Genomic DNA, 27498 nt, shown 5'->3' with positions numbered 1-27498 from the left:
CTAACCAACCACAATGGAACCATAAACAGCAAAATCTTCAAATAGGAAATGAATAATATTATAAAAAAAAAAAGAAGGCACTTTTTGGCAACACAACAAGAAAACGTACGGATCAACAAAACCGACCGAAAGTGTGGGAAAAAAACTATTTTTTTTTAGAAGACTTGGCAAAAGAACTAAGAAGCCGTAAGAAACTCCTCTTCCTTAACTTTTCCTGGTTCGAGAAAAGAGTAGAGTGGTCAACAAGAAAGTTTGAAATTTTGTCTAACGTCAGACTCTCGCTCCCATTTGCTGAGCCAATACGTCACCACACTAACAGTCCCTCATTTCTACTACTATATATATATATATATATATATATATATATATATATATATAGGTACATTATTTGTACTTAAATCACAAACTTATTTACTAGTCATTACTAAAACGTTCCAATTGTTGTTTCATATATAGCCTGCTTTCAAGAGAAAATTCAATGGCGAAATCACCAGAGATTGAGCACCCCAGCAAGGCCTTTGGATGGGCAGCCAGGGATACTTCTGGCCTCCTCTCTCCCTTCAATTTCTCAAGAAGGTCCTCTCTCTCTCTCATTCAATCTTGCTTGATTTTTTTTTTCTTTTTAATCTAAAATTTTGATTATCTTAAGAAATTGGATCATTTTGTTATGCCTTATAATCATTTTGTTTTCCTCATATACTATGGGGAGGAGCCAATAAAAATGAAATTGGATCATTCGCATTTTTATCTCAAATGAAATTGGATCTTTTTGTTATGCATTCCTTTTTCTTTTCTTTTTTTGGATGAAAGACAATAGTGAAAAGGCTTTCATTTATTCTATTGTGATATTATAGAGAATTTTTTATAAAAAAAATTAGTTACTTGTGGATGGGAATCTGAGTCTAGACCATGATCAAAATTAATCATGGTGCATGGAGTTTACTCAACTATTATCAATAATGATTCATCCTTTTTAACATTTTTTTTTTAAAGAAAATTTAGTTCTGAATTGTTGGTTCTTGCTAAATATAACATGGTATGGTATGCTTGCAGGGCAACGGGAGAGAAGGACGTAACATTCAAAGTTCTTTTTTGTGGGATATGCCACTCAGATCTTCACATGGTCAAGAACGAATGGGGCTCGTCTATCTACCCACTTATCCCTGGGTATGTTAATGTTTTTTTTTTTTTTTTTTTTTGATACATGGGAATGTTAATGTTAATGTTAACGATTCCTAGGAATCCTACTTCTATAATATATGTACGTTTTCAATGTAGCCACTCCATCCATATAACGCGGCTAAAGCCAAAATGACATAAATATGTTTTTGAAAATAAATAAAATGTAACAGCATAGTTCGGATAAAGGTTTTATGGAAGGACTAAACATTATAAACAAATGTGTAACTTAAATAGATTAAACATTGTATGCATTTCAATTCAACACTTTCCCATACTTCACATGCTATATGTCCATTACATGTTAGTACATTATCAATGAAACAGAGTGAATGGATTTTATTACTTCATAAAATATTGAAACCATGGGAACTGAATTGGACAATGCAGGCATGAGTTTGTAGGTGTAGTGACGGAGGTGGGGAGCAAGGTACAAAAGTTCAAAGTTGGAGACAAGGTTGGCGTTGGCTGTATGGTTGGTGCATGTCATTCTTGTGATAACTGTGACAACAACCTTGAAAATTACTGCCCCAAAATGATTCTCACCTATGGTGCTAAGTACTATGATGGAACCATCACATATGGAGGCTACTCTAACACCATGGTTTCAGATGAGCACTTTGTGGTCCGTATTCCAGACAACCTTCCACTTGATGCCAGTGCCCCTCTCCTTTGTGCTGGGATCACAAAGCAGGGTCCCTTGAGATTTTATGGACTTGACAGACCTGGTATGCATGTGGGTGTGGTTGGCCTTGGTGGTCTAGGCCATGTTGCAGTGAAGTTTGCTAAAGCTATGAGAGTTAAGGTGACAGTGATTAGTACATCACCCAACAAGAAGAAGGAAGCTTTGGAACATCTTGGTGCTGACTCCTTTTTGGTTAGCAAAGACCAAGACCAGATGCAGGTACTGAAATGTTAACATGTTGCATTGTCAAGTTAGCATGTGTGAGTTACAATAAGTGTACATTATCTAAGTTTCTAACTTATCTACTATATAGGCTGCCCAGGGCACAATGGATGGTATCATTGATACAGTCTCTGCTCAACACCCTCTCTTGCCTCTAATTGGTCTATTGAAGACACAAGGAAAACTCGTTATGGTTGGTGCACCAGAGAAGCCACTTGAGTTACCAGTCTTTCCATTACTAATGGGTAATACAATTGTTACATTTGAATCTAAAAAGGGGATCCAAAGTTGCTTGTTATGTTGATATGACTTAGTAATTATATAAGTCTGGGTGTATTATTATTATTTTCTTTAGTGTTGTACAGGCCTAATTGCTGCATATGCATTTCCATTGATAAATTGTGTATTAATAAATGTTATGGAATGACAGGAAGGAAATTATTGGGTGGTAGTTGCTTTGGAGGCATGAAGGAAACACAAGAAATGATTGATTTTGCAGCCAAACACAACATAACAGCTGACATTGAGGTTATTCCAATTGATTATGTGAACACTGCAATGGAACGACTTCTAAAAGCGTATGTCGTATACCGATTTGTCATTGATATTGGGAACACATTGAAGTCGAGCAATTGATTTTTACTGTTTTTTTAGTAAGGCTCATTGGTGAGATGAGAATATCTTTTAGTTGATTAAGTTATCTTCTGGTATCTCCTAGACTCTAATCTTTGTTTTTCGGTTTACTGAATATTTCTTCCTCACAGTGACACAAAGATGTAATGGGTTGCATTTGTGATAAATGAGGGATGAAGTGATTTTTGGTTTGGGATAAACATCCAGTGAGTTATAGTCCCATACAATCTCTTTCCATTTCAGATTGGGAATATAGTCCCATCCGGTAACTTTGTGTTAATATACACATAAATTTCAGTTTGCTTCATTGCCTGGCTTCTATTACAATGCTATGTCATTTTACTTGTTCGCATCTTAATTATTATTTTTTTTTTAAAATGTATACATTTACCCAATCAATATAACCATAATAAAAGTAATGCATAGAGTTTGAAAACATCACCAAAATAACATACATTAATGAATGGTGAAAATACTTTGTTGGTGCTTAAAATTTACCTACCAAGTATCTTTCGGCTAACCCAGCCTCCTCCGTCTCTCGGGACCAACAAGGGGCAGTATAGGAATATTCACGTATTGTCCATCGACTACGCCTTTGGGGGAGAAACTATGCGTTTTTGGGATTTGCATGCTCCCTGGTTAGAACCCCTAAAGGGTGCCAATGGGTTGGACTTGGGTAGAAAAAGATTTACCTCCGCGGAATAGATGATTCATTCGAATCGACATGAGAGTCCAACTACATTGCATTGCCGAAATGGGACTTTATCTTTATTCTCGTACGATAAATTTTATTAATAAATTATCGATTCTTTCTTCAATTTGGATCGATTCACAACAACTCTCTACACCTTTCGGCCTGATCTTAGGCCCTGACTCACCCTCTGTGGAATAACCTTGTGGAGGAACCCTTAGGTTTTCGGGAAAGATCCGTCAAGTTCAGGATTGATCTTTGATAAGAAAAGATATGACCTTCTATTCAAACTATTCAAATTATTTGTTTTTTTGAAAGGAATCAATAGAAAATATTTGAATCCAGAGGATGCATGCAAGAAGGAAGTTTGAGTCACACACTCCTATAATCCATTTTATCTTCAAAAAATTCACTTCAACCATTAGTGTCAAATAAATAATACAATTTTGGAGTGCTTTTTCTATTATTTCTTTCTGTCATATCCTTAATAGCAAGTTGGTTACACCTACAACCGAAATGGAAACCAAGCATTTTGTGGTTTAAAAATGCCAAATTAGTGTTTCTGGTTTCTAAAGTTTCAGGAGAATGAAAATTTGAGGTTTTGCGAGAATAGAGAGGAATGAGTGTTCTTTCCTACTCATTTCATTCCCTCCCACTTAAACTCTCAAACAAGAGAATGAACATTTCATTTCTTCCATTAAAACTCCCAAATAAAAGAAAGATAAGAATATTCTAAAATTATTCTATTCATTCATTTCCATTTCATTGAGTTCCCCCTTCCAAACGATGGTTTAGTCCCTAAAATTAAAATTAAAAAAAAATTTAGTCCCTCCTCAGCATCCAATAGTATGCTTAATTTTTTAAGTGATGTGAAATTTGCACATAGGCACCAACTAACGGCAAATTTTGACAAATTAGACTTATCCCAAGCCCAAAACAACCCAAGTCCGTTTAATTGACCAAAGTCACAATATGGGGTGGCAAAATCAACCCAAACTCATTTGCCCATCCAAACCCACCCAATTATTAATTGGGTTAAATGGGTATTAACCCAATTAACATTAATGTTTATTGGGTTTTAATTGAGTACCCAATTAGACCCAATTATGATACAAGTATCATTTCTACAAATCACCTAACTTTAAAATATCCCAAAACCTAAAAAATGTCCAAAATAACACCTAAACCTAAAAATGACCAAAATACCCCTGAAACCTAAAAATGACCAAAATACCCCTGAAACCTAAAAATTACCAAAATACCCCCAAAACCAAAAAATAACCAAAATACCCCTAAAACCCAAAAAATGATAAAAATACCCCAAAAACCCATAAAATGACCAAAATACTCTAAAATCCAAAAATTGACCAAAATACCCTTGAAACCCAAAAAATGACCAAAATACCCCGAAACCTAATATTACTAAAATACCCTCAAAACTCAAAAAATTACCAAAATAACCTTAAACCCAAAAAATTACCAAAATACCCCTAAAACCCAAAAAATTACCAAAATAGCCCCGAAACCTAAAAAATGATCAAAATACGCCTGAAATCCAAAAAATTACCAAAATACCTTTGAAACCTAAAAAATGGCCAAAATAACCTTGAAGCCTAAAAATTGACCAAAATAACCCCGAAACCTCTAAAATGACCAAAAATACCCTTGAACCTCTAAAATAACCAAAATACCCCTGAAACCTAAAAAATGACCAAAATAACCCCAAAGCCTAAAAATTGACGAAAATAAACCAAAACTAGAAAAAGAACAAAGTACCCCCTAAAACTATAAAATGACTAATATACCCCTGAAACCTAAAAAATGACCAAAATATCCTCAAACCTATAAAGTGACGAAAATACACATAAACCTTTAAAATGACCCAAATAAACCCAAAACCTCTAAAATTACCAAAAATACCTTGAAACCTCTAAAACGACCAAAATAGCTCTAAAAATGTAAAACGGCCAAAACATCCCTCAAAATATCCAAAATGACCAACATACCAAGATGAACAAAATACACCTGAAGCCTTTAAAATTACCAAAATAGGGGTTTGCGGTATTTTGGATGTTTTGAGGGTATTTTCGTTAAATTAAAGGTTCGATGAGTATTTTAGTCATCTTGCAAGTTTCAAGGGAATGTCACTAATTTTTTAGATTTTAGGGGTGTTTCGTTAATTTTTACATTTTGGGGCTATTTTGGTAATTTTCTAGGTTTTGGAGGTCTTTTATTCACTTTTAGGTTTTGGGGATATTTCAGTCATTCTTTAGGTTTCCGGTGTATTTTATTCATTTTTTAGGTTTAGGGGGTATTTTGGTCATTTTTTATGTTTAGGGAGTATTTTGGTCATTGTTTAGTTTTAGAGGGGATTCTGGTCATTTTTTTGGTTTAGGGTATATTTTTATCGACTTACAAGTTTAAGGGGCATTTTTGTCATTTTATAAGTTTCGGGGTATTTTGGTCAATTTTAGGTTTCGAGGATATTTTGGTCATTTGAAAGTTTAGGGGTTTTTTTGGTCATATTTAGGTTTCAGTGGTATTTTGGTCATTTTTTAGGTTTCGAGGGTATCTAGATCATTTTTTAAGTTTAGGGGGTAATTTGGTCATTTTTAAGTTTAGGGGGTATTTTGGTCATTTTTAGGTTTCTAGGTTATTTTGGCCATTTTTTAGGTTTTGGGGGTATTTTGGTCATTTTTAGGTTTCGAGGTTATTTCGGTCAATTTTTAGGCTTCGGGATTATTTTGGCCATTTTTAGGTTTCAGAGGTATTTTGGTATTTTTTTTTTTTTTTCAGGTTTCAGGAGTATTTTGGTCATTTTTTAGGTTTCAGGACCACCTTGAAGGGGCCTGCGAGGGATTGGTACACCAGGCTGACGCCTAATTCTATCGGCACTTTTAAGGAACTGGGTGCACAGTTCGTGTCACACTTTATTGGAAGTCATCGACACAAGAGGTCTATCGCGTGTATACTGGGCATTAAGCAGCGTGAAGACGAGACATTAAGGTCCTATATAGCCCGCTTTAACAAGGAATCTTTCTCGATAGACGATGCAGATGACAAGATACTTGTGGCAGCATTCACGAACGGGCTACGAGAGGGTAAGTTCTTGTTCTCTCTATGCAAGAATGACCCAAAGACTATGTCCGACGTATACTACAGGGCGACGAAGTACATGAACGTGGAGGATGCCTTGCTGGTCAGAGACGACTATAAACCCAGGAAAAGGGAGAGACAGGAAGATACCAAACCCGATAATGGACGAAAAAGGGGGAGAACCAGAGAGGGACGAGATGATCGACGACCCAAGCCGCCTACAGGAAGGTACACGAACTTCACTCCCCTGAATACGCCCATCGACCAGGTGTTGATGCAGATTAAAGACGAGGAAACTCTGGCATTTCCTGGAAAACTGAAGGGAGATCCCAACAGGAGACCAAGGGATAAATACTGCCGATTTCATCAAGACCACGGCCATGACACCGCCGATTGCTACGACCTGAAACAGTAAATAGAAGCTCTCATTAGGCGAGGGAGGTTACAAAGGTTCGTCAACAAAGAGAAGGCGGACCCGCCACAAAATCAAGCCCCTCGGCGAGATAATGATCGCCCCAGGCAACCCATAAGAGTCATAAGGATGATTGTAGGAGGCACCGCAAGGGCCGGATCTTCCAAGAAAGCCCGAAAAACATACATCGGAACGATCCAGAACGTCCAGTCGGCAAGTCCTGCACTTGGAAGGTCATGGATTGGAAATCCCCCCTTTGAATTCTCGGAAGTAGACGCCCAGCGCCTTCACCATCCCCACGATGACGCTTTGGTCGTCACCATACGGGCAGGAGACTACAACATACACCGAGTTCTCGTAGACAACGGTAGTTCAGCAGACATCCTTTACTATCCTGCTTTTCAACAGATGCGAATTGAAAGGGAGCGACTAATTCCGATTAATGCCCCACTCATTGGCTTTGGAGGGGCGAGGGTACATCCACTTGGCACTGTCACTTTAGCGGTAACCGTTGGAGACTACCCACAGCAGGTCACCCGGAACATAACGTTCCTGGTAGTCGATTGCTCGTCGGCTTACAATGCCATCATAGGACGTCCAACCCTCAACTCATGGAAAGCCGTAACCTCGACATACCATTTGATGATAAAATTCCCTAATGATCATGGAATTGGAGAATTGAGAGGAGATCAGGTATCCGCACGAGAATGTTACGTGGCCATGATGGAGATGGACAATCACATTCAAGCCATGAACATAGAAGAACGTCAGGTGGTGACAGAGCCCGTCGAGAGGCTCGAAGACGTACATCTCGACGAAGCCCACCCGGAGGGAACGACAAAAGTCGGAACCCTGGCCGACCCGGCGGTACGTCAGAAACTCGCAACTTTCTTGAAAGAAAACAAAGATGTATTCGCATGGAGCCACGAAGACATGCCGAGAATCGACCCGTCGGTCATGGTGCACAGGTTGAACGTGTCGCCATCTTTTCCGCCCGTCCGACAGAAGAAAAGAACCTTTGCCCAAGAAAGAGACCAAGCAATAGCAGAAGAAGTCCGCAAACTGCAAGAAGTAGGATTTATCAGGGAAGTGTATTACCCCGATTGGTTGGCGAACGTCGTAATGGTCAAAAAGAACAACGAGAAATGGAGGATGTGCGTCGACTTCACAGACTTAAACAAAGCATGCCCCAAAGATAGCTACCCCCTCCCGCGGGTCGACGTCCTGGTGGATTCTACGGCCAAACATCAGTTGCTAAGCTTCATGGACGCATTCTCCGGGTATAACCAGATCCGAATGGATGAGGCTGATCAAGAGAAGACTTCGTTCGTAACAAGCCAAGGCCTTTTTTGCTACAAGGTCATGCCCTTCGGCCTGAAAAACGCTGGCGCAACCTATCAGGGGCTCATGAACAAGATGTTTGCACGGCAGATTGGGAGGAACGTCCAGGTGTATGTCGACGACATGCTGGTCAAAAGCCAAGAAGAAGAAGCTCATCTGGAGGATCTTAAGGAAACATTTGATACTCTTCGCTCCTACAACATGAAGCTCAACCCAAGCAAGTGTTCCTTTGGAGTGACGGCAGGAAAGTTCTTGGGGTACATGGTATCCCAAAGAGGGATCGAGGCCAACCCGGACAAGATTCAAAGCCATTATGGGGATGGCCCCTCCTAAAAATATTAAGGAAGTACAAAGCCTCAATGGTAGGGTCGCCGCGCTTAGCAGATTTGTGTCGAAGGCTGCAGATAGATGTCTACCTTTTTTCCGAACATTGAAAAAATCCTTTGAATGGACTGCCGAGTGTCAACAAGCATTCGAAGATTTAAAGGCCTACCTCTCTTCCCCGCCATTGCTAAGCCCCTCGCAACTAGGAGAAGAACTGTTCCTCTATCTGGCCGTTTCCCCAGCAGCCGTCAGCGCGGCCTTAATTAGAGAAGACGATAAGGTCCAACGACCCGTGTACTACGCGAGCAAGGCATTGCACAGTGCAGAAGAAAGATATCCCCCCATGGAGAAACTTGCCTTCGCTTTGGTTACAGCGGCCCGTAAGCTCAAGCCATATTTTCAAGCCCATACAATAGTCGTCCTAACTGACAAACCTTTGCGGCGAGCAATGGGCAGCCCTGCGGCTGCCGGACGAATGGCGTTATGGTCCGTAGAACTAAGTGAATTTGATATACAATATCGCCCCCGCGTCGCCATCAAGGGATAAGCGGTGGCTGACTTCATTGCTGAGTTCACCAGCGCGGAAGGCGAAGAGGAAAAGAATCCCCAATGGGGCATTTTCACTGACGGGTCATCCAACAAGAAGGCTGGTGGGGTAGGGGTCGTGCTTAACTCTCCGGAAGGCGACGAGCTCAAATGTATGATTCGCCTCGATTTTCCTACAACTAACAATGAAGCTGAGTATGAGGCCCTGATAGCAGGTTTAGACCTTGCTCAAGTTGTAGGGGCCACGAACGTGGTTGTTCATTGTGACTCCCAAGTCGTCACAAGCCAGGTAAACGGCGAGTACGAGTGCAAGGGTGAAAGAATGAAGAGGTACTGGGAGCAAGCAAAAAAGAGGATGGACGGGTTGCAAGCCAAAATAGTCCAAATTCCAAGAGGAGAAAACGAACATGCCGACCGACTTTCCAAAGCTGCATCCGCGGAACCTATGACCCCCATCGACAAGGTACTTTCTTTCATTCAGTCCTCACCGTTAATTGACGTTGTCTGCATACAGGAAATTGGTTCCGGAAACAATTGGACCACGCCCTTGATCTCCTACCTAAAAGATGGCACGTTGCCTGATGAAAAGGAGGCTGCCAGGAAGCTGAAGGTCCGGTCTGCACGGTTTGTCTTGATAAAGGACGTTCTCTACAAAAGGGGCTTTTCTCGACCATACCTAAGGTGCGTGGACCCCGAAGAAGCAAGCTATATTATGAGAGGAGTACACGAGGGGATATGCGGCAACCATTCCGGATCACGGTCATTGGTACAAAAGTTGATTCGGGCCGGATACTATTGGCCAACAATGCAAAATGACGCCCAGGTTTATGTGAGAGCTTGCGACAAGTGTCAAAGGTTCAGCAACATCATTCGGCAACCGGTGGAAGAATTGACCCCCATAACTGCCCCATGGCCATTCGCCCAATGGGGGTTGGATATCATGGGACCATTCCCGATGGCAGCAAGGCAGCTGAAGTTCCTCGTCGTCGTCATCGATTACTTCACCAAATGGGTTGAAGCTGAAGCCCTAGCCACAATCACTGAAAAGAATATAAGGGGTTTTGTATGGAGAAACATTGTTTGTAGGTATGGAATTCCAAGAGTCTTAATTTCGGACAACGGTAAACAATTTGACAACGACTCCTTCCGAGCCTTCTGTTCAGAGTTAGGAATCAAGAACCATTATTCCTCCCCAGCCCACCCTCAGGCAAACGGACAAGTGGAAGTCACCAACCGATCCTTGCTTCGAATCATCAAGACTCGGCTCGAGGGGGCAAAGGGCGTATGGCCTGAGATGCTACCCAGCTGACATACGGAAGTGAAGCGGTCATTCCAGCCGAGATAGGACTCACAAGTTATAGGGTGGACAATCACGACGAGGGAAGAAATGATCAAGAGGTTCGTTTACAACTGGATCTAATTGACGAAGTAAGGGCGGTGGCTGAGCAGAGACTCGCACGATACCAGGACCTTGTAAGCAAGCACTACAACTCCCGAGTCAAGCACCGAGACTTCAAAGTCGGAGATCTTGTTTTAAGGAAAGTAATGGGCGCGGCCAGAGATCCCACACAAGGAAAGCTCGGCCCGAACTGGGAAGGACCCTACAAGATCGTATCATGGCGAAGAAAGGGCACCTATCACCTAGAGACCCTTGACGGCGTAAACTACGACACCCATGGAACGCCGAGCACCTCGTAAAGTACTACCAGTAGAAGATAGCAAGCAGAACGTTACTCCTCACTACCAGTTTATGATCCTTAATTATTTGTCTTAGCCTATTCCTGTTTACAGTGTGTTTTAAGTCCAAAGGGCTAAAAGTTTATTTTTTCCTATTTTGAACAAAATTTTACTCATGCATTCATCATAATAAGAGGAGGTTCATTCAGAAACGACTAGTGAATTTTTTATGTCTTGATGAAAACAGCAAGTCCTCTACAACTAAGTCCACAAGTTGGACAATCTTATGGCCAAGTCCACAAAGTGGACGGCCTACCTCTAAGTCCACAAAGTGGACGGCCTACTTCTAAGTCCACAAAGTGGACGGCCTACTTCCAAGTCCACAAAGTGGACGGCCTACTTCCAAGTCCACAAAGTGGACAGCCTACTTCCAAGTCCACAAAGTGGACGGCCTACTTATAAGTCCACAAAGTGGACGACCTACATCTAAGTCCACAAAGTGGACGGCCTATTCCTAAGTCCACAAAATGGACGACCTATTCTAAAGTCCACAAAGTGGACAACCTTCTTCTAAAATCCACAAAGTGGACGACCCCAATCTAAGGACAACAAGGTGGACGACCTCATTACTAGAAGGCTTACCACCAAGCACATAAGATGTACAAGGGCAATAAAATGCTGATATGTTCCCTCTTGGGCTCGTTACCTTGCCATGGTGCAACAAGGTGACGGTGTTACGTTCAAAGTAACGGTGTTATGTTCAAAGTGACGGCATAATAAGTTAGCTGACGGCATTGTTCGTAGAAATGATGGGCGTATTGCCAAATGGATACATCGAGCTAGATTAGCTGAAAGAGAAGCTGACGCTGTTAGGAAACTAAGGCATACAATTAAGTTGTCCAACGACGTTGCCCATGTAACTGACGGAACGACAAAAAACGACCCTATGTTTTCATGGAAAAGAAGCTGACGCCGTCATCAGTTCTAAAAATTGAATTGAAAGAGAAAAATTCCGTCACACATAAGCTAACGAACTCATCACAGACAATTTTGACTTACAATAAAAAACACACATGCTTGAAGCATAAAATGACATTAAAATTAAAATAGGCAATGTCTTTACAAAAGCCCAGAAAAATGGGCGCCAAATACTACAACTCCGTCTACACTTCTCCAAAAAAAAAAAAAAAAAGGGCTTTAAGTTCATAAGAGGGCGTCAGTGTTGTCCATCGTCTTCAACAGTGAAAGGCTGGGCACAGGAGAGAGAAGGGCTGACGGCATTTGGGTCGCCATTGTGAGGATTTGGAGTCAGAGTGACGGAGTGATCCGCAGCTGGCTGGGCTAGGACGACGCTGTTGTCTCTCTGATTATTGTCATCAGCTTCTTCATGAACGGCGTCGCCTGCAGGGGTTGACGGGATGGACTCATCCATGGAAATCCTTGACAAATCCAAGTCAGGATAGACAGACTTTACTTGCTTCAAGCAGTCCTCGAACCCGTCACCGTAGTAGGCAGCACAAGCGTCTATAAAGGCTGACGAATCCTTGAACTCCGTCACAGCGTCGTTCCTAGCCGTCTCCACTTGGACTAGGATGGACCTCAACTCCTTCTCTGCCGTCACCTTGGCCTCCGTCTCCAGCTCCCGTCTGTGGGTTTCCTCCGTCAGCTTGGTGCCCAAGATGCGGTTCGCCTCCTTAAACTGCGCCTGACCGTCAGCTAGGTACTTGACGCGCTCGTTCAGACGAGTAATCACCCATTCCTTGGCAGAGCACCTGCTTGACAGTGCCTTCATGCGAACCATAGCCTGAAAGAAAAAGGGGACAAGACAACGTCAGGGTATAAAAAGTTGGTCGGGCATCAAAATAGAAATCGAGACTTACCCTGGTAAGGTCGAAAAGGCCTGACGCCTTTATCTCGTCAACGGTCTGCTCGGCACAAGGGTCCATTTCCTCCTTCTTCAAAATGGACTCCGTCACCTCTACAGCATAATCTTTGTGGGTCAGCAGGCGACGTGCAGACCCCTGGGAGATAGGGCCTGACGAGGTCATGGGCCCCTTACCTGCCCCATGAATGGGCCTGGGAGGTGACGGTCTTCGTGAAGACTTGTCCCCGGGAGTTGGGGCAGTTTTCTTCCCTGGACGGTCTTCCCTACCGTCAGGTTTCCTCTTGGCCGCGACCTTCCCGACAAGCCTGAGGGCTGACGGTGGGGTTGACTCGCCCCCAGCATTCTCTTGCTGTTTCTTCTTGGCCGCAGCGGCAGCTCGAACCCGTTGATTAGCTGACTCCATTTCTGCGAAGAATTAGGGTTAGAAAGAGACAACGTCAGGATAAAGACAAGAAGTTGAAGGACACTCACGTCGGCGAGAATAAGCGTTCAATTTGCAAGCCTCCTCCGTTGGCTCAGGACCACCACAATATAAGTGAAGAGTGTCTAATGTGATTAGATCCCGACACTTCCTCTCGTCCAAGGGAATGGCCGTCACTCGACGAATGAAATCCTCTTGCTCCGCGGTGATACGTGGACGGTTGTTAGCTGCAGTGTAAAGTGACGGGTTAGGACAGCAAAAAAGTAGACGAGGCGAGAAGGGTCGACGAGATTAACCTGAATCTCTAACATAAGCCCATGTGTTATCAAAACCATTGGGCATTGACTCCCACTCCTCCTAACGACATACCCAATTTGTTCCTTCTACAAAGAAGTATCTGCCCTTCCACTTCCTATTGGAGTCAGGCATATCTGACACTAACTTCAACTCCTTATCCCTCACTGGAAAATGATACACTCCTTTTGACGAGGAAATGTGCTGAGGACGATAACACCAAAAGAACTCGTCCAAGGTCAGCCGACGGTTCCCACCGCTCAGACGACCCCACAAGATCTCGGCACCAATGAAGGTTCGCCAAGCATTGGGGGCAATCTGGCTGACGGATATCCCGAGAAAGTTAGCCAACTGACGGTGTAATGCCGTCAGCGGCAGTCTCAGTCCTGCCGCGAACATGGCGTCGTACATGCCGACGTCCGCAGTTCGTCCCGAGTAACACTTCTCACCCTCCTCAGGCAGACGGATGGAAATGTCGTCTGGTATTTGGTAACGAGACCGTAAACTTTTGAAAATATTCTCCGACATCGTCGGGAGAAAATTGTTGACGGACCACTCTGAGGGTAAGATGAAGGGACGGTCATCACTAGAGGATCCCAAGGTGCTCTCTAAGGCTTCCTCGTCGCCGTCACTCTCACCCCCGTCACTGATACTGGCCTTTCCACGAACCCCCTGGTCTTCGTCGTCTACCCCTTCTTCATCACCACTCACCTCACGTCCTCTAGAACTCTCTACTTCACCGTTAGAAGGAGTTGACGAGTCTCTTTCTGACGACCAAGATAGGCCCTCCACGGGCTCACGACCTGATGGGAAAACTTTGTCGTAACCCGCTCCATCGCGGATTGACGATTGATCACTTGGCGTCTCCCTAGACATCTGACTACCTACAAACGACGGGTTTTTCTAAGATCCTAGGTAGACGACTTCACTAAAGGGCGTCACTAGAAAAAGTAAAAGGTAAAGTAAAGACAACTTACCTGTAGGAGGACAGTCTCAAGAAGGTGACGGTTGCACGATCGACGGTGTGATAAAATTGGCAGTGACGAATTCTTTCTCTCAAGATGAACAAGGCGAAAAAAGTGGGAAAAAGGTAAATAGTGAGGTATATATAGGAGAGAGGAGGCGCGAAAGACGAAGCGACACACTCGTCCAAACGCGGAGCCAATCAGTCTATGACATGTGTCCCACCATTTAATGAACATGGCACAAATCACCATGCAAACACCATTTCCCCGGTAACACCAACTCCATGACCCGTCGCCCATAGCTGACGGGATAATGGAGTGGGGGGCAGCTGATAGTGACGTTATTACATGCTGACGGCACGTTAAGAAGTTGACGGAAATGTACTATCCGTCAGCCATTGTCATTGACACCTCTTTTGACGTTCAAAGCCAGACCCCATACGTGGCGACGTTAGGCTAAAGGAATCCAGATAGCGAAGTCAAGACTGACGGCCAAGGTGAAAAGGTCCTTAGCTGACGATATCTTTGGAGACGTACCTAGGCTGACGGCAATATAGGAGGTGCACATTGGTTGACGACCTATGCAGGAAAAAGCTGAAGGAGTAATCCAACCTCCATTCTCAATCTATCTTGACTTCTACATACGTGAATATAAGGAAAGTCCTTTCGCTACACGTTTGGTCTTAGTCAAAAGGATCCCTATAAGGAAAAGAGCTCTATACGATATGCAAAGATCCGCGAATTGCTCTTCTAAAAGGAAAGTACTTCCTCGCCAAGGCGTTTATTTCGGCTCTACTCCACTATATAAACCCCAGAAACCCTCATGACAAAAGGTACGCACAATTACCTCAACTCTGGCACTCTAGGGTTGTTTTAAAGACTCTAACTTGATCGTCGGAGGGTCTTTGGCCGGCACCATACCGGTGCTCTCTGTCGATCACCTACTTTCTCTTCGCAGGTTTTGCTTCAATCGGAGGAGTACTCGCAGCTTACTGGTGATTTCTTCGGCATCATCAATTTTGATTCTGTTTAGTTCCTCTGCTCTTCTTTTATTTACTTATTTTTGTTCTTTTGTATGTGTGTTGTACCTCAAAGAAGACAAAGTGGATCGCTTGCTGTCATGTTTGGAATAATCATACTTGGATTAGCACTTATTATTCCCTTGTTATTATTAGTAGTTTAAATTACAAATTCCATTCTTTACTCTAATATGTTTTTACTTTTGTCTTTAGAATTTTTTTTTTCAATCTTTTAATATATGTATGTTTTCAATATAGTCACTCCATACATATTATGCAGTTAAAGCCCATAAATGACGTAGTTATGTTTTTGAAAATAAATGAGTTTAATAGCATAGCTTTGATAAAGTTTGATGGAAGGACTATATGCATTGTAAACAAATGTGTAACTATAGATCAAAATGGAAATATTAAAGCTACATGTAAGGAAAAAAAATTAGTTAAAGGGTGTAATTTGTATGCATTTTAATTCAACCCTTTCCCATACTTCACATGATATATGTCCATTTAATGTTAATACATTATCAATGAAACTAATGAATGGATTTTACTTCACAAAATATTAAAATCATGTGAATTGAATTGGATAATGCAGGCATGAGATTGTGGGTGTAGCGACAGAGGTGGGGAGTAAGGTACAAAAGTCTAAAGTTGGAGACAAGGTTGGCGTTGGCTGCATGGTTGGTGCATGTCAGTCTTGTGATAACTGTGACGACATTCTTGAAAACTACTGCCCCAAAATGATTCTCACCCACGGTGTTAAGTACTATGACGGAACCACTACGTATATGGATGCTACTCTGACACCATGGTTTCTAATGAACACTTTGTGATCCGTATTCCAGACAACCTACCACTTGATGCAGGTGTCCCTCTCCTTTGTGCTGGGATCACAGTGTACAGTCCCTTGAGATTTTATGGACTTGACAAACCCGGTATGCATGTGGGTGTGGTTGGCCTCGGTGGTCTAGGCCATGTTGCTGTGAAGTTTGCTAAAGCTGTGGGGGTTAAGGTGACAGTTATCAGTACATCACAGGAAAAAAAAAAGAAAAAAAAGGAAGCTTTAGAACATCTTGGTGCTGACTCCTTTTTGGTTAGCAAAGACCAAGATCATATGCAGGTACTGAAATCAGAGAATGTTAACATGCATTGTCAAGTTATTATGTGAGTTACAATAAGTGTACATTATCTAAGTTTCTAACTCTATCTACTATATAGGCTACCTGTGGCACATTGGATGGTATCATTGATACAATCTACGCCCTCTCCTCGCCTCTAATTGGTCTATTGAAAATACAAGGAAGGCTCATTATGGTTGGTATGCCAGAGAAGCCACTTGAGTTACCGCCTTTCCATTACTCGTGAGTAAGTATATTACATTTAACATTTGTTACATTTGATCTGAAAATGGGATCCAAAGTTGCTTGTTGAGAAAACCTACGGTCAGGAGCTGGCGTAAAAGGCCAGATTTAATAAATGAGAAATGAAGTGATTTTTGGTTTGGGATCTTAAACACCCAGTGAGTTGTTGGCCCATGCAATCTCTTCCCTTTCTTAGATTGGGAATGTCTTCTTAAATACTACTACCATTGGGTTAATAAGTCACTTCGGAATTTAAGTTTGTTTTATTGTCTTTCTTCAATTACAATGCTATGTCATTTTGTTAGGTATAGGGTTTAAGACATTTGGACCACACCTAAACTCCAAGCTGCTAGGGATGGGAGTTGCTGAATATACTTGATGCTATGGCCTCTATGGCTCTATCGTCAATGTGGTTGGAAATTGACAGAGGAAGAGAGAACAGAGAACATTTTTTTTTTTCTATATATTGTTAATGCAAACGGTTTCAGCAAGCACTTTGTTGGTGCATTGTAAAGATTTTAGAACAAAGTTGTGTACCAACGCAAAGGTAAGTTGGAAAATATTCACGTCATGAATTTTTCAAAAGTTCCCTTAACTTCAATCGTACAATGGCCAGGTTCTTGCAATGTAATGGACAATTATATAGATTCCCGCCGCCTAGACGGAAAACTAAAATGTCTAACAGAACATATGCTACTTGTCTAGGTATCATATAGCAATGTTACATTCATTTCATCCTCTTCTTTTCTAAAGGTTCTATATAATTACAGGTACATATTAGAAATTGCCAATGCGTCGCTTCGTAACTGATAAGAGTAGGATAGCAATGGTTATAGAAGAAGTCAAAGAAGGTGGCCATTGTTCTTCTGTTGGATTTGTGTATATATATATATTTGTGTCTCCTTCGTGGCTTTAGTGCAACTACCACACAGTAACTTCCTTTCTCTCATTTTATAATCCATCTATATAATATCTAAAATTCAAAGGGTAGCTGCATATATATATATATATATATATATATATATATATATATATATATATATATATAATGGTTATAGAAGAAGTCAAAGAAGGTGGCCATTGTTCTTCTGTTGGATTTGTGTATATATATATTTGTGTCTCCTTCATGCCTTTAGTGCAACTACCACACAGTAACTTCCTTTCTCTCATTTTATAATCCATCTATATAATATCTAAAATTCAAAGGGTAGCTGCACAAATATATATATATATATATATATATATATATATATATATATATATAATTGTTAGAGAAGAAGTCAAAGAAGGTGGCCATTGTTCTTCTGTTGGATTTGTGTATATATATATTTGTGTCTCCTTCATGCCTTTAGTGCAACTACCACACAGTAACTTCCTTTCTCTCATTTTATAATCCATCTATATAATATCTAAAATTCAAAGGGTAGCTGCATATATATATATATATATATATATATATATATATATATATATATATATATATAATGGTTATAGAAGAAGTCAAAGAAGGTGGCCATTGCTCTTCTGTTGGATTTGTGTATATATATATTTGTGTCTCCTTCGTGCCTTTAGTGCAACTACCACACAGTAACTTCCTTTCTCTCATTTTATAATCCATCTATATAATATCTAAAATTCAAAGGGTAGCTGCATATATATATATATATATATATAATGGTTATAGAAGAAGTCAAAGAAGGTGGCCATTGTTCTTCTGTTGGATTTGTGTATATATATATTTGTGTCTCCTTCGTGCCTTTAGTGCAACTACCACACAGTAACTTCCTTTCTCTCATTTTATAATCCATCTATATAATATCTAAAATTCAAAGGGTAGCTGCATCATTGGCCACGTTACCATTATCTTATTGATTTGTTGTGTAGCCGCTTCTTTGATTTGTTATTTTATTGATTTGTTGTGTAGCTGTGTGTGTGTATATATATATATATGTATGTATGTATGTATGTATGTACCAATTCAACGGAAGAAGAATGGCCGAATTGTTTGACTTCAAACTAGGATTATATGTACAAATCCAATGGAAGACTTAAACCAATATTTATTCGTGAAATCCCATGGCTCAAATCTAACATCTAATCCAACGGCAAATCTAAACATTAGAATATAAATCTTAGGATCAAAATCAAATTTCTAAATAACCTTATAAAATTCTAATTTTTCTTGTTTCTAATTGAGAGAAATCTTACTTTGAACAATCTCATTGTCTCTTCAATTGTATGTGCTCTAACTCCAAGGAAAACACCTCTTAGCCTCTTAGCCTCTTATATAAAACCCTGACTATCTCTGATTGGATGTGGCAAGTGTTTGAGCTATCAACCTTTCAAGGATATGGATATGGAGATTTATGAGTGTGTGGAAAACCACAAAAGATTGTGTAGATGATTGTGGGTATAACAATCTCTAACTCTCAAGTGTGTATGCTAGGGTTTTCTCTCTGAAAAACATTCCTTACAATATGTAGGTAATGTGGGTATATATAGTGTGGGTGAAGACATGGTGGAGTAGATAAGCCAAAATAGCAAAAAAGAATGTTTCGCGGGAAGGCCTTACCTACAAATTACTCGTAAACACCAACTATCACCGGATTGTCATGACTCTTCGTATTCCAGTCATGTGCTCTTCATCTGGCTTACTTTGCGGGAAGTTTACTCTCGAGATACCGGCGAAATCCACTCCTTCTTCAATGCAAGCTTGAGTCTTCACACTCTCTTTCACACACAACCCATACAATGAAATCCCACATAAAATATAGGGTAAACATGATTGAATAGACTTACAATCAAATTTGGCACGGAATTAAAGCCAACACAAAATAGTTGTTAATAACAACTTTACAATTAGTTTAAAATATATTTTAAAAAATGAATGACAAATAGATAATAGCAACTATTTAAAAATAAACATGTAACTTTAGACATAAATTTAAATAATGGCCCCTCAACTTTTCATAAGTCACTCATCCCTCTTATGTTTTTAGGAAAAAAAATTATTAATATTAGACATAAATTTAAATAATGGCCCCCTAAACTTTTACTAAAAACATGCAACACATTTATTTAGATGATTAATGCATCATTTTTGTTTCCACTAATCACTTTTATACCATAATTAACCCATTAATTCTAAATGTATTTAATCTCTTTCATTAAAATAGAAACATTTATATATTATGAATGCACTATTTATTTCTTCTAATTATTTTTTTTTGAGAAACACACACACACGCACGCACGCACGCACGCACATATATATATATAGGGGAAGGGGAATGAGATAAGGGAATACACTCATACGCCAACACCAAAATTACATGCGGCAGTTAGGGTCGCGGAACACATGATAAACTCCTTCTCAATATTACACCTTACCGATGTGGAACGACTTAACAAAACTGAGTTATTTCTTCTAATTACTCTTATACCATAATAACATATATAGAATATATAAGGAAATCTTGTTAGTAAAAACATTCTTCATTATTTTTGGACTTTTTTCCCTTTTGTATGAAATAATAAATTTTGATTTTATGGTTTGGAGTTAAAATTATTTTAATTTTTATTAATATTATATATAAACATTTTTATTGTTATATATAAGAAAATAGCATTTATTAATCATATTTTAGTTATTAAAAAAAAAATAAAGGACATATGTCACTTTAGAAGGATTTCGGAGATTTTTTTTATTTTTATTTTTATTTTTTTAGTAATATAAACCCAATCTTTTTTGGGTAGGTAACAACAAAATAGACCAACAGACTTGATATAATAGTAATAAATAGTTGAGATTGAAAATTCAAAAAAGAAACTTTCAATCTCAACCATTAAATAAAAAAATTTAAAAATTAAAATGTTAAATTTAAAAAATGAATGTGAAAAAAATGAATATGAATATCCTAACCAACCACAATGGAACCATAAACAGCAAAATCTTCAAATAGGAAATGAATAATATTATAAAAAAAAAAAAGAAGGCACTTTTTGGCAACACAACAAGAAAACGTACGGATCAACAAAACCGACCGAAAGTGTGGGAAAAAAACTATTTTTTTTTAGAAGACTTGGCAAAAGAACTAAGAAGCCATAAGAAACTCCTCTTCCTTAACTTTTCCTGGTTCGAGAAAACAGTAGAGTGGTCAACAAGAAAGTTTGAAATTTTGTCTAACGTCAGACTCTTGCTCCCATTTGCTGAGCCAATACGTCACCACACTAACAGTCCCTCATTTCTACTACTATATATATATATATATATAGGTACATTATTTGTACTTAAATCACAAACTTATTTACTAGTCATTACTAAAACGTTCCAATTGTTGCTTCATATATAGCCTGGTTTCTAGAGAAAATTCAATGGCGAAATCACCAGAGATTAAGCACCCCAGCAAGGCCTTTGGATGGGCAGCCAGGGATACTTCTGGCCTCCTCTCTCCCTTCAATTTCTCAAGAAGGTCCTCTCTCTCTCATTCAATCTTGCTTGATTTTTTTTTTTCTTTTTAATCTAAAATTTTGATTATCTTAAGAAATTGGATCATTTTGTTATGCCTTATAATCATTTTGTTTTCCTCATATACTATGGGGAGGAGCCAATAAAAATGAAATTGGATCATTCGCATTTTTATCTCAAATGAAATTGGATCTTTTTGTTATGCATTCCTTTTTCTTTTCTTTTTTTGGATGAAAGACAATAGTGAAAAGGCTTTCATTTATTCTATTGTGATATTATAGAGAATGTTTTATATTTATAAAAAAAATTAGTTACTTGTGGATGGGAATCTGAGTCTAGACCATGATCAAAATTAATCATGGTGCATGGTGTTTACTCAACTATTATCAATAATGATTCATCCTTTTTAACATTTTTTTTTTAAAGAAAATTTAGTTCTGAATTGTTGGTTTTTGCTAAATATAACATGGTATGGTATGCTTGCAGGGCAACGGGAGAGAAGGACGTAACATTCAAAGTTCTTTTTTGTGGGATATGCCACTCAGATCTTCACATGGTCAAGAACGAATGGGGCTCGTCTATCTACCCACTTATCCCTGGGTATGTTAATGTTTTTTTTTTTTTTTTGATACATGGGAATGTTAATGTTAATGTTAACGATTCCTAGGAATCCTACTTCTATAATATATGTACGTTTTCAAAGTAGCCACTCCATCCATATAACGCGGCTAAAGCCAAAATGACATAAATATGTTTTTGAAAATAAATAAAATGTAACAGCATAGTTCGGATAAAGGTTTTATGGAAGGACTAAACATTATAAACAAATGTGTAACTTAAATAGATTAAACATTGTATGCATTTCAATTCAACACTTTACCATACTTCACATGCTATATGTCCATTACATGTTAGTACATTATCAATGAAACAGAGTGAATGGATTTTATTACTTCATAAAATATTGAAACCATGGGAACTGAATTGGACAATGCAGGCATGAGTTTGTAGGTGTAGTGACGGAGGTGGGGAGCAAGGTACAAAAGTTCAAAGTTGGAGACAAGGTTGGCGTTGGCTGTATGGTTGGTGCATGTCATTCTTGTGATAACTGTGACAACAACCTTGAAAATTACTGCCCCAAAATGATTCTCACCTATGGTGCTAAGTACTATGATGGAACCATCACATATGGAGGCTACTCTAACACCATGGTTTCAGATGAGCACTTTGTGGTCCGTATTCCAGACAACCTTCCACTTGATGCCAGTGCCCCTCTCCTTTGTGCTGGGATCACAGTGTACAGTCCCTTGAGATTTTATGGACTTGACAGACCTGGTATGCATGTGGGTGTGGTTGGCCTTGGTGGTCTAGGCCATGTTGCAGTGAAGTTTGCTAAAGCTATGAGAGTTAAGGTGACAGTGATTAGTACATCACCCAACAAGAAGAAGGAAGCTTTGGAACATCTTGGTGCTGACTCCTTTTTGGTTAGCAAAGACCAAGACCAGATGCAGGTACTGAAATGTTAACATGTTGCATTGTCAAGTTAGCATGTGTGAGTTACAATAAGTGTACATTATCTAAGTTTCTAACTTATCTACTATATAGGCTGCCCAGGGCACAATGGATGGTATCATTGATACAGTCTCTGCTCAACACCCTCTCTTGCCTCTAATTGGTCTATTGAAGACACAAGGAAAACTCGTTATGGTTGGTTTACCAGAGAAGCCACTTGAGTTACCAGTCTTTCCATTACTAATGGGTAATACAATTGTTACATTTGAATCTGAAAAGGGGATCCAAAGTTGCTTGTTATGTTGATATGACTTAGTAATTATATAAGTCTGGGTGTATTATTATTATTTTCTTTAGTGTTGTACAAGCCTAATTGCTGCATATGCATTTCCATTGATAAATTGTGTATTAATAAATGTTATGGAATGACAGGAAGGAAATTATTGGGTGGTAGTTGCTTTGGAGGCATGAAGGAAACACAAGAAATGATTGATTTTGCAGCCAAACACAACATAACAGCTGACATTGAGGTTATTCCAATTGATTATGTGAACACTGCAATGGAACGACTTCTAAAAGCAGATGTCAGATACCGATTTGTCATTGATATTGGGAACACATTGAAGTCGAGCAATTGATTTTTACTGTTTTTTTAGTAAGGCTCATTGGTGAGATGAGAATATCTTTTAGTTGATTAAGTTATCTTCTGGTATCTCCTAGACTCTAATCTTTGTTTTTCGGTTTACTGAATATTTCTTCCTCACAGTGAGACAAAAATGTAATGGGTTGCATTTGTGATAAATGAGGGATGAAGTGATTTTTGGTTTGGGATAAACATCCAGTGAGTTATAGTCCCATACAATCTCTTTCCTTTTCAAATTGGGAATATAGTCCCATCCGGTAACTTTGTGTTAATATACACATAAATTTCAGTTTGCTTCATTGCCTGGCTTCTATTACAATGCTATGTCATTTTACTTGTTCGCATCTTAATTATTATTATTTTTTTAAAATGTATACATTTACCCAATCAATATAACCATAATAAAAGTAATGCATAGAGTTTGAAAACATCACCAAAAGAACATACATTAATGAATGGTGAAAATACTTTGTTGGTGCTTAAAATTTACCTACCAAGCATCTTTCGGCTAATCCAGCCTCCTCCGTCTCTCGGGACCAACAAGGGGCAGTATAGGAATATTCACGTATTGTCCATCGACTACGCCTTTGGGGGAGAAACTATGCGTTTTTGGGATTTGCATGCTCCCTGGTTAGAACCCCTAAAGGGTGCCAATGGGTTGGACTTGGGTAGACAAAGATTTACCTCCGCGGAAAAGATGATTCATTCGAATCGACATGAGAGTCCAACTACATTGCATTGCCGAAATGGGACTTTATCTTTATTCTCGTACGATAAATTTTATTAATAAATTATCGATTCTTTCTTCAATTTGGATCGATTCACAACAACTCTCTACACCTTTCGGCCTGATCTTAGGCCCTGACTCACCCTCTGTGGAATAACCTTGTGGAGGAACCCTTAGGTTTTCGGGAAAGATCCGTCAAGTTCAGGATTGATCTTTGATAAGAAAAGATATGACCTTCTATTCAAACTATTCAAATTATTTGTTTTTTTGAAAGGAATCAATAGAAAATATTTGAATCCAGAGGATGCATGCAAGAAGGAAGTTTGAGTCACACACTCCTATAATCCATTTTATCTTCAAAAAATTCACTTCAACCATTAGTGTCAAATAAATAATACAATTTTGGAGTGCTTTTTCTATTATTTCTTTCTGTCATATCCTTAATAGCAAGTTGGTTACACCTACAACCGAAATGGAAACCAAGCATTTTGTGGTTTAAAAATGCCAAATTAGTGTTTCTGGTTTCTAAAGTTTCAGGAGAATGAAAATTTGAGGTTTTGCGAGAATAGAGAGGAATGAGTGTTCTCTCCTACTCATTTCGTTCCCTCCCACTTAAACTCTCAAACAAGAGAATGAACATTTCATTTCTTCCATTAAAACTCCCAAATAAAAGAAAGATAAGAATATTCTAAAATTATTCTATTCATTCATTTCCATTTCATTGAGTTCCCCCTTCCAAACGATGGTTTAGTCCCTAAAATTAAAATTAAAAAAAAATTTAGTCCCTCCTCAGCATCCAATAGTATGCTTAATTTTTTAAGTGATGTGAAATTTGCACATAGGCACCAACTAACGGCAAATTTTGACAAATTAGACTTATCCCAATCCCAAAACAACCCAAGTCCGTTTAATTGACCAAAGTCACAATATGGGGTGGCAAAATCAACCCAAACTCATTTGCCCATCCAAACCCACCCAATTATTAATTGGGTTAAATGGGTATTAACCCAATTAACATTAATGTTTATTGGGTTTTAATTGAGTACCCAATTAGACCCAATTATGATACAAGTATCATTTCTACAAATCACCTAACTTTAAAATATCCCAAAACCACTAAAAATTACCAAAATACCCCCAAAACCTAAAAAATGTCCAAAATAACACCTAAACCTAAAAATGACCAAAATACCCCTGAAACCTAAAAATGACCAAAATACCCCTGAAACCTAAAAATTACCAAAATACCCCCAAAACCAAAAAATAACCAAAATACCCCTAAAACCCAAAAAATGATAAAAATACCCCAAAAACCCATAAAATGACCAAAATACTCTAAAATCCAAAAATTGACCAAAATACCCTTGAAACCCAAAAAATGACCAAAATACCCCGAAACCTAATATTACTAAAATACCCTCAAAACTCAAAAAATTACCAAAATAACCTTAAACCCAAAAAATTACCAAAATACCCCTAAAACCCAAAAAATTACCAAAATAGCCCCGAAACCTAAAAAATGATCAAAATACCCCTGAAATCCAAAAAATTACCAAAATACCTTTGAAACCTAAAAAATGGCCAAAATAACCTTGAAGCCTAAAAATTGACCAAAATAACCCCGAAACCTCTAAAATGACCAAAAATACCCTTGAACCTCTAAAATAACCAAAATACCCCTGAAACCTAAAAAATGACCAAAATAACCCCAAAGCATAAAAATTGACGAAAATAAACCAAAACTAGAAAAAGAACAAAATACCCCCTAAAACTATAAAATGACTAATATACCCCTGAAACCTAAAAAATGACCAAAATATCCACAAACCTATAAAGTGACGAAAATACACATAAACCTTTAAAATGACCCAAATAAACCCAAAACCTCTAAAATTACCAAAAATACCTTGAAACCTCTAAAACGACCAAAATAGCTCTAAAACTATAAAACGGCCAAAACATCCCTCAAAATATCCAAAATGACCAACATACCAAGATGAACAAAATACACCTGAAGCCTTTAAAATTACCAAAATAGGGGTTTGCGGTATTTTGGATGTTTTGAGGGTATTTTCGTTAAATTAAAGGTTCGATGAGTATTTTAGTCATCTTGCAAGTTTCAAGGGAATGTCACTAATTTTTTAGATTTTAGGGGTGTTTCGTTAATTTTTACATTTTGGGGCTATTTTGGTAATTTTCTAGGTTTTGGAGGTCTTTTATTCACTTTTAGGTTTTGGGGATATTTCAGTCATTCTTTAGGTTTCCGGTGTATTTTATTCATTTTTTAGGTTTAGGGGGTATTTTGGTCATTTTTTATGTTTAGGGAGTATTTTGGTCATTTTTTAGTTTTAGAGGGGATTCTGGTCATTTTTTTGGTTTAGGGTATATTTTTATCGACTTACAAGTTTAAGGGGCATTTTTGTCATTTTATAAGTTTCGGGGTATTTTGGTCAATTTTAGGTTTCGAGGATATTTTGGTCATTTGAAAGTTTAGGGGTTTTTTTGGTCATATTTAGGTTTCAGTGGTATTTTGGTCATTTTTTAGGTTTCGAGGGTATCTAGATCATTTTTTAAGTTTAGGGGGTAATTTGGTCATTTTTAAGTTTAGGGGGTATTTTGGTCATTTTTAGGTTTCTAGGTTATTTTGGCCATTTTTTAGGTTTTGGGGGTATTTTGGTCATTTTTAGGTTTCGAGGTTATTTCGGTCAATTTTTAGGCTTCGGCATTATTTTGGCCATTTTTAGGTTTCAGAGGTATTTTGGTATTTTTTTTTTTTTTCAGGTTTCAGGAGTATTTTGGTCATTTTTTAGGTTTCGGGGGTATTTTGGTCATTTTTTGTTTGAGAGGTATTTTGGTAATTGTTAGGTTTCAAGGGGTATTTTGGTCATTTTTGGGGTTTTAGGGTTATTTTGGTAATTTTAAGGTTTTGGGGGGTATTTTGGTTATTTTTTGGATTTTGAGAGTATTTTGGTAATTTTTAGGTTTCGAGAGTATTTTGGTCATTTTTTGGGTTTCGAGGGTATTTTGGTCATTTTGTAAGTTTCGGGGTATTTTGGTTATTTTTTTGGATTTTGGGGGTATTTTGGTAATTTTTTGGGTTTTGGAGTTATTTTGGTAACTTTAAGGGTTTGGGGTATTTTGGTCATTTTTGAAGATTTTAGAGTACTTTAGTCATTATCACTTTAGGGGCATTTTGGTGATTTTGATAATTGGATAATTGGGTGAGTTGGGGTTTACCCATAATAATTGGGTTGGATTGAGTTTGTGTTAGAAGTAATTAGTTAAATGGGTTTTAATGGGTAGATGAGTTTTAGATACCCAACCCAATTATGTCCACCCTAAACCCACTCATTTGGCACCCTTCACATCAACCCTTGATGCTCCTTTACAACAATTG

At 38.7% G+C, this 27498-nt stretch overlaps 2 protein-coding genes and 1 pseudogene across 2 annotated transcripts; all 3 read left to right on the top strand.

Annotated features, from left to right (window-relative positions):
- Window positions 1-427: 427 nt before the first annotated feature.
- On the top strand, window positions 428-2964 carry LOC142617324 (putative mannitol dehydrogenase). Its single transcript, XM_075790116.1, has 5 exons — window positions 428-576; window positions 1054-1167; window positions 1570-2083; window positions 2178-2331; window positions 2517-2964. Exons 1-5 carry the CDS (start codon window positions 479-481, stop codon window positions 2720-2722), a joined length of 1086 nt encoding a protein of 361 aa, XP_075646231.1. The 5' UTR covers window positions 428-478; the 3' UTR covers window positions 2723-2964.
- A 10839-nt stretch (window positions 2965-13803) lies between these two features.
- LOC142615916 (putative mannitol dehydrogenase) lies at window positions 13804-16755 on the top strand (annotated as a pseudogene).
- Window positions 16756-21035: 4280 nt separating this feature from the next.
- On the top strand, window positions 21036-23673 carry LOC142615113 (putative mannitol dehydrogenase). The gene is made up of 5 exons (XM_075787807.1): window positions 21036-21223; window positions 21706-21819; window positions 22217-22730; window positions 22825-22978; window positions 23164-23673. Exons 1-5 carry the CDS (start codon window positions 21126-21128, stop codon window positions 23367-23369), a joined length of 1086 nt encoding a protein of 361 aa, XP_075643922.1. The 5' UTR covers window positions 21036-21125; the 3' UTR covers window positions 23370-23673.
- The last annotated feature ends 3825 nt before the right edge of the window (window positions 23674-27498 follow it).

This window comes from Castanea sativa, chromosome 11 (genome assembly GCF_040712315.1).
Source record: "Castanea sativa cultivar Marrone di Chiusa Pesio chromosome 11, ASM4071231v1".
Classification (NCBI taxonomy): Eukaryota; Viridiplantae; Streptophyta; class Magnoliopsida; order Fagales; family Fagaceae; genus Castanea; species Castanea sativa.
Note: the sequence above shows the minus strand (reverse complement) of the source record. Positions and strands in the feature narration are given on the sequence as shown.

Coding starts and splice junctions, on each gene's coding strand:
- LOC142617324 (XM_075790116.1), top strand. CDS start 479: ATGGCGAAATCACCAGAGATTGAGCACCCCAGCAAGGCCTTTGGATGG. Junction 2,084..2,177: donor AAGACCAAGACCAGATGCAG/GTACTGAAATGT, acceptor TCTACTATATAG/GCTGCCCAGGGCACAATGGA. Junction 2,332..2,516: donor AGTCTTTCCATTACTAATGG/GTAATACAATTG, acceptor ATGGAATGACAG/GAAGGAAATTATTGGGTGGT.
- LOC142615113 (XM_075787807.1), top strand. CDS start 21,126: ATGGCGAAATCACCAGAGATTAAGCACCCCAGCAAGGCCTTTGGATGG. Junction 21,224..21,705: donor CCCTTCAATTTCTCAAGAAG/GTCCTCTCTCTC, acceptor GTATGCTTGCAG/GGCAACGGGAGAGAAGGACG. Junction 22,731..22,824: donor AAGACCAAGACCAGATGCAG/GTACTGAAATGT, acceptor TCTACTATATAG/GCTGCCCAGGGCACAATGGA.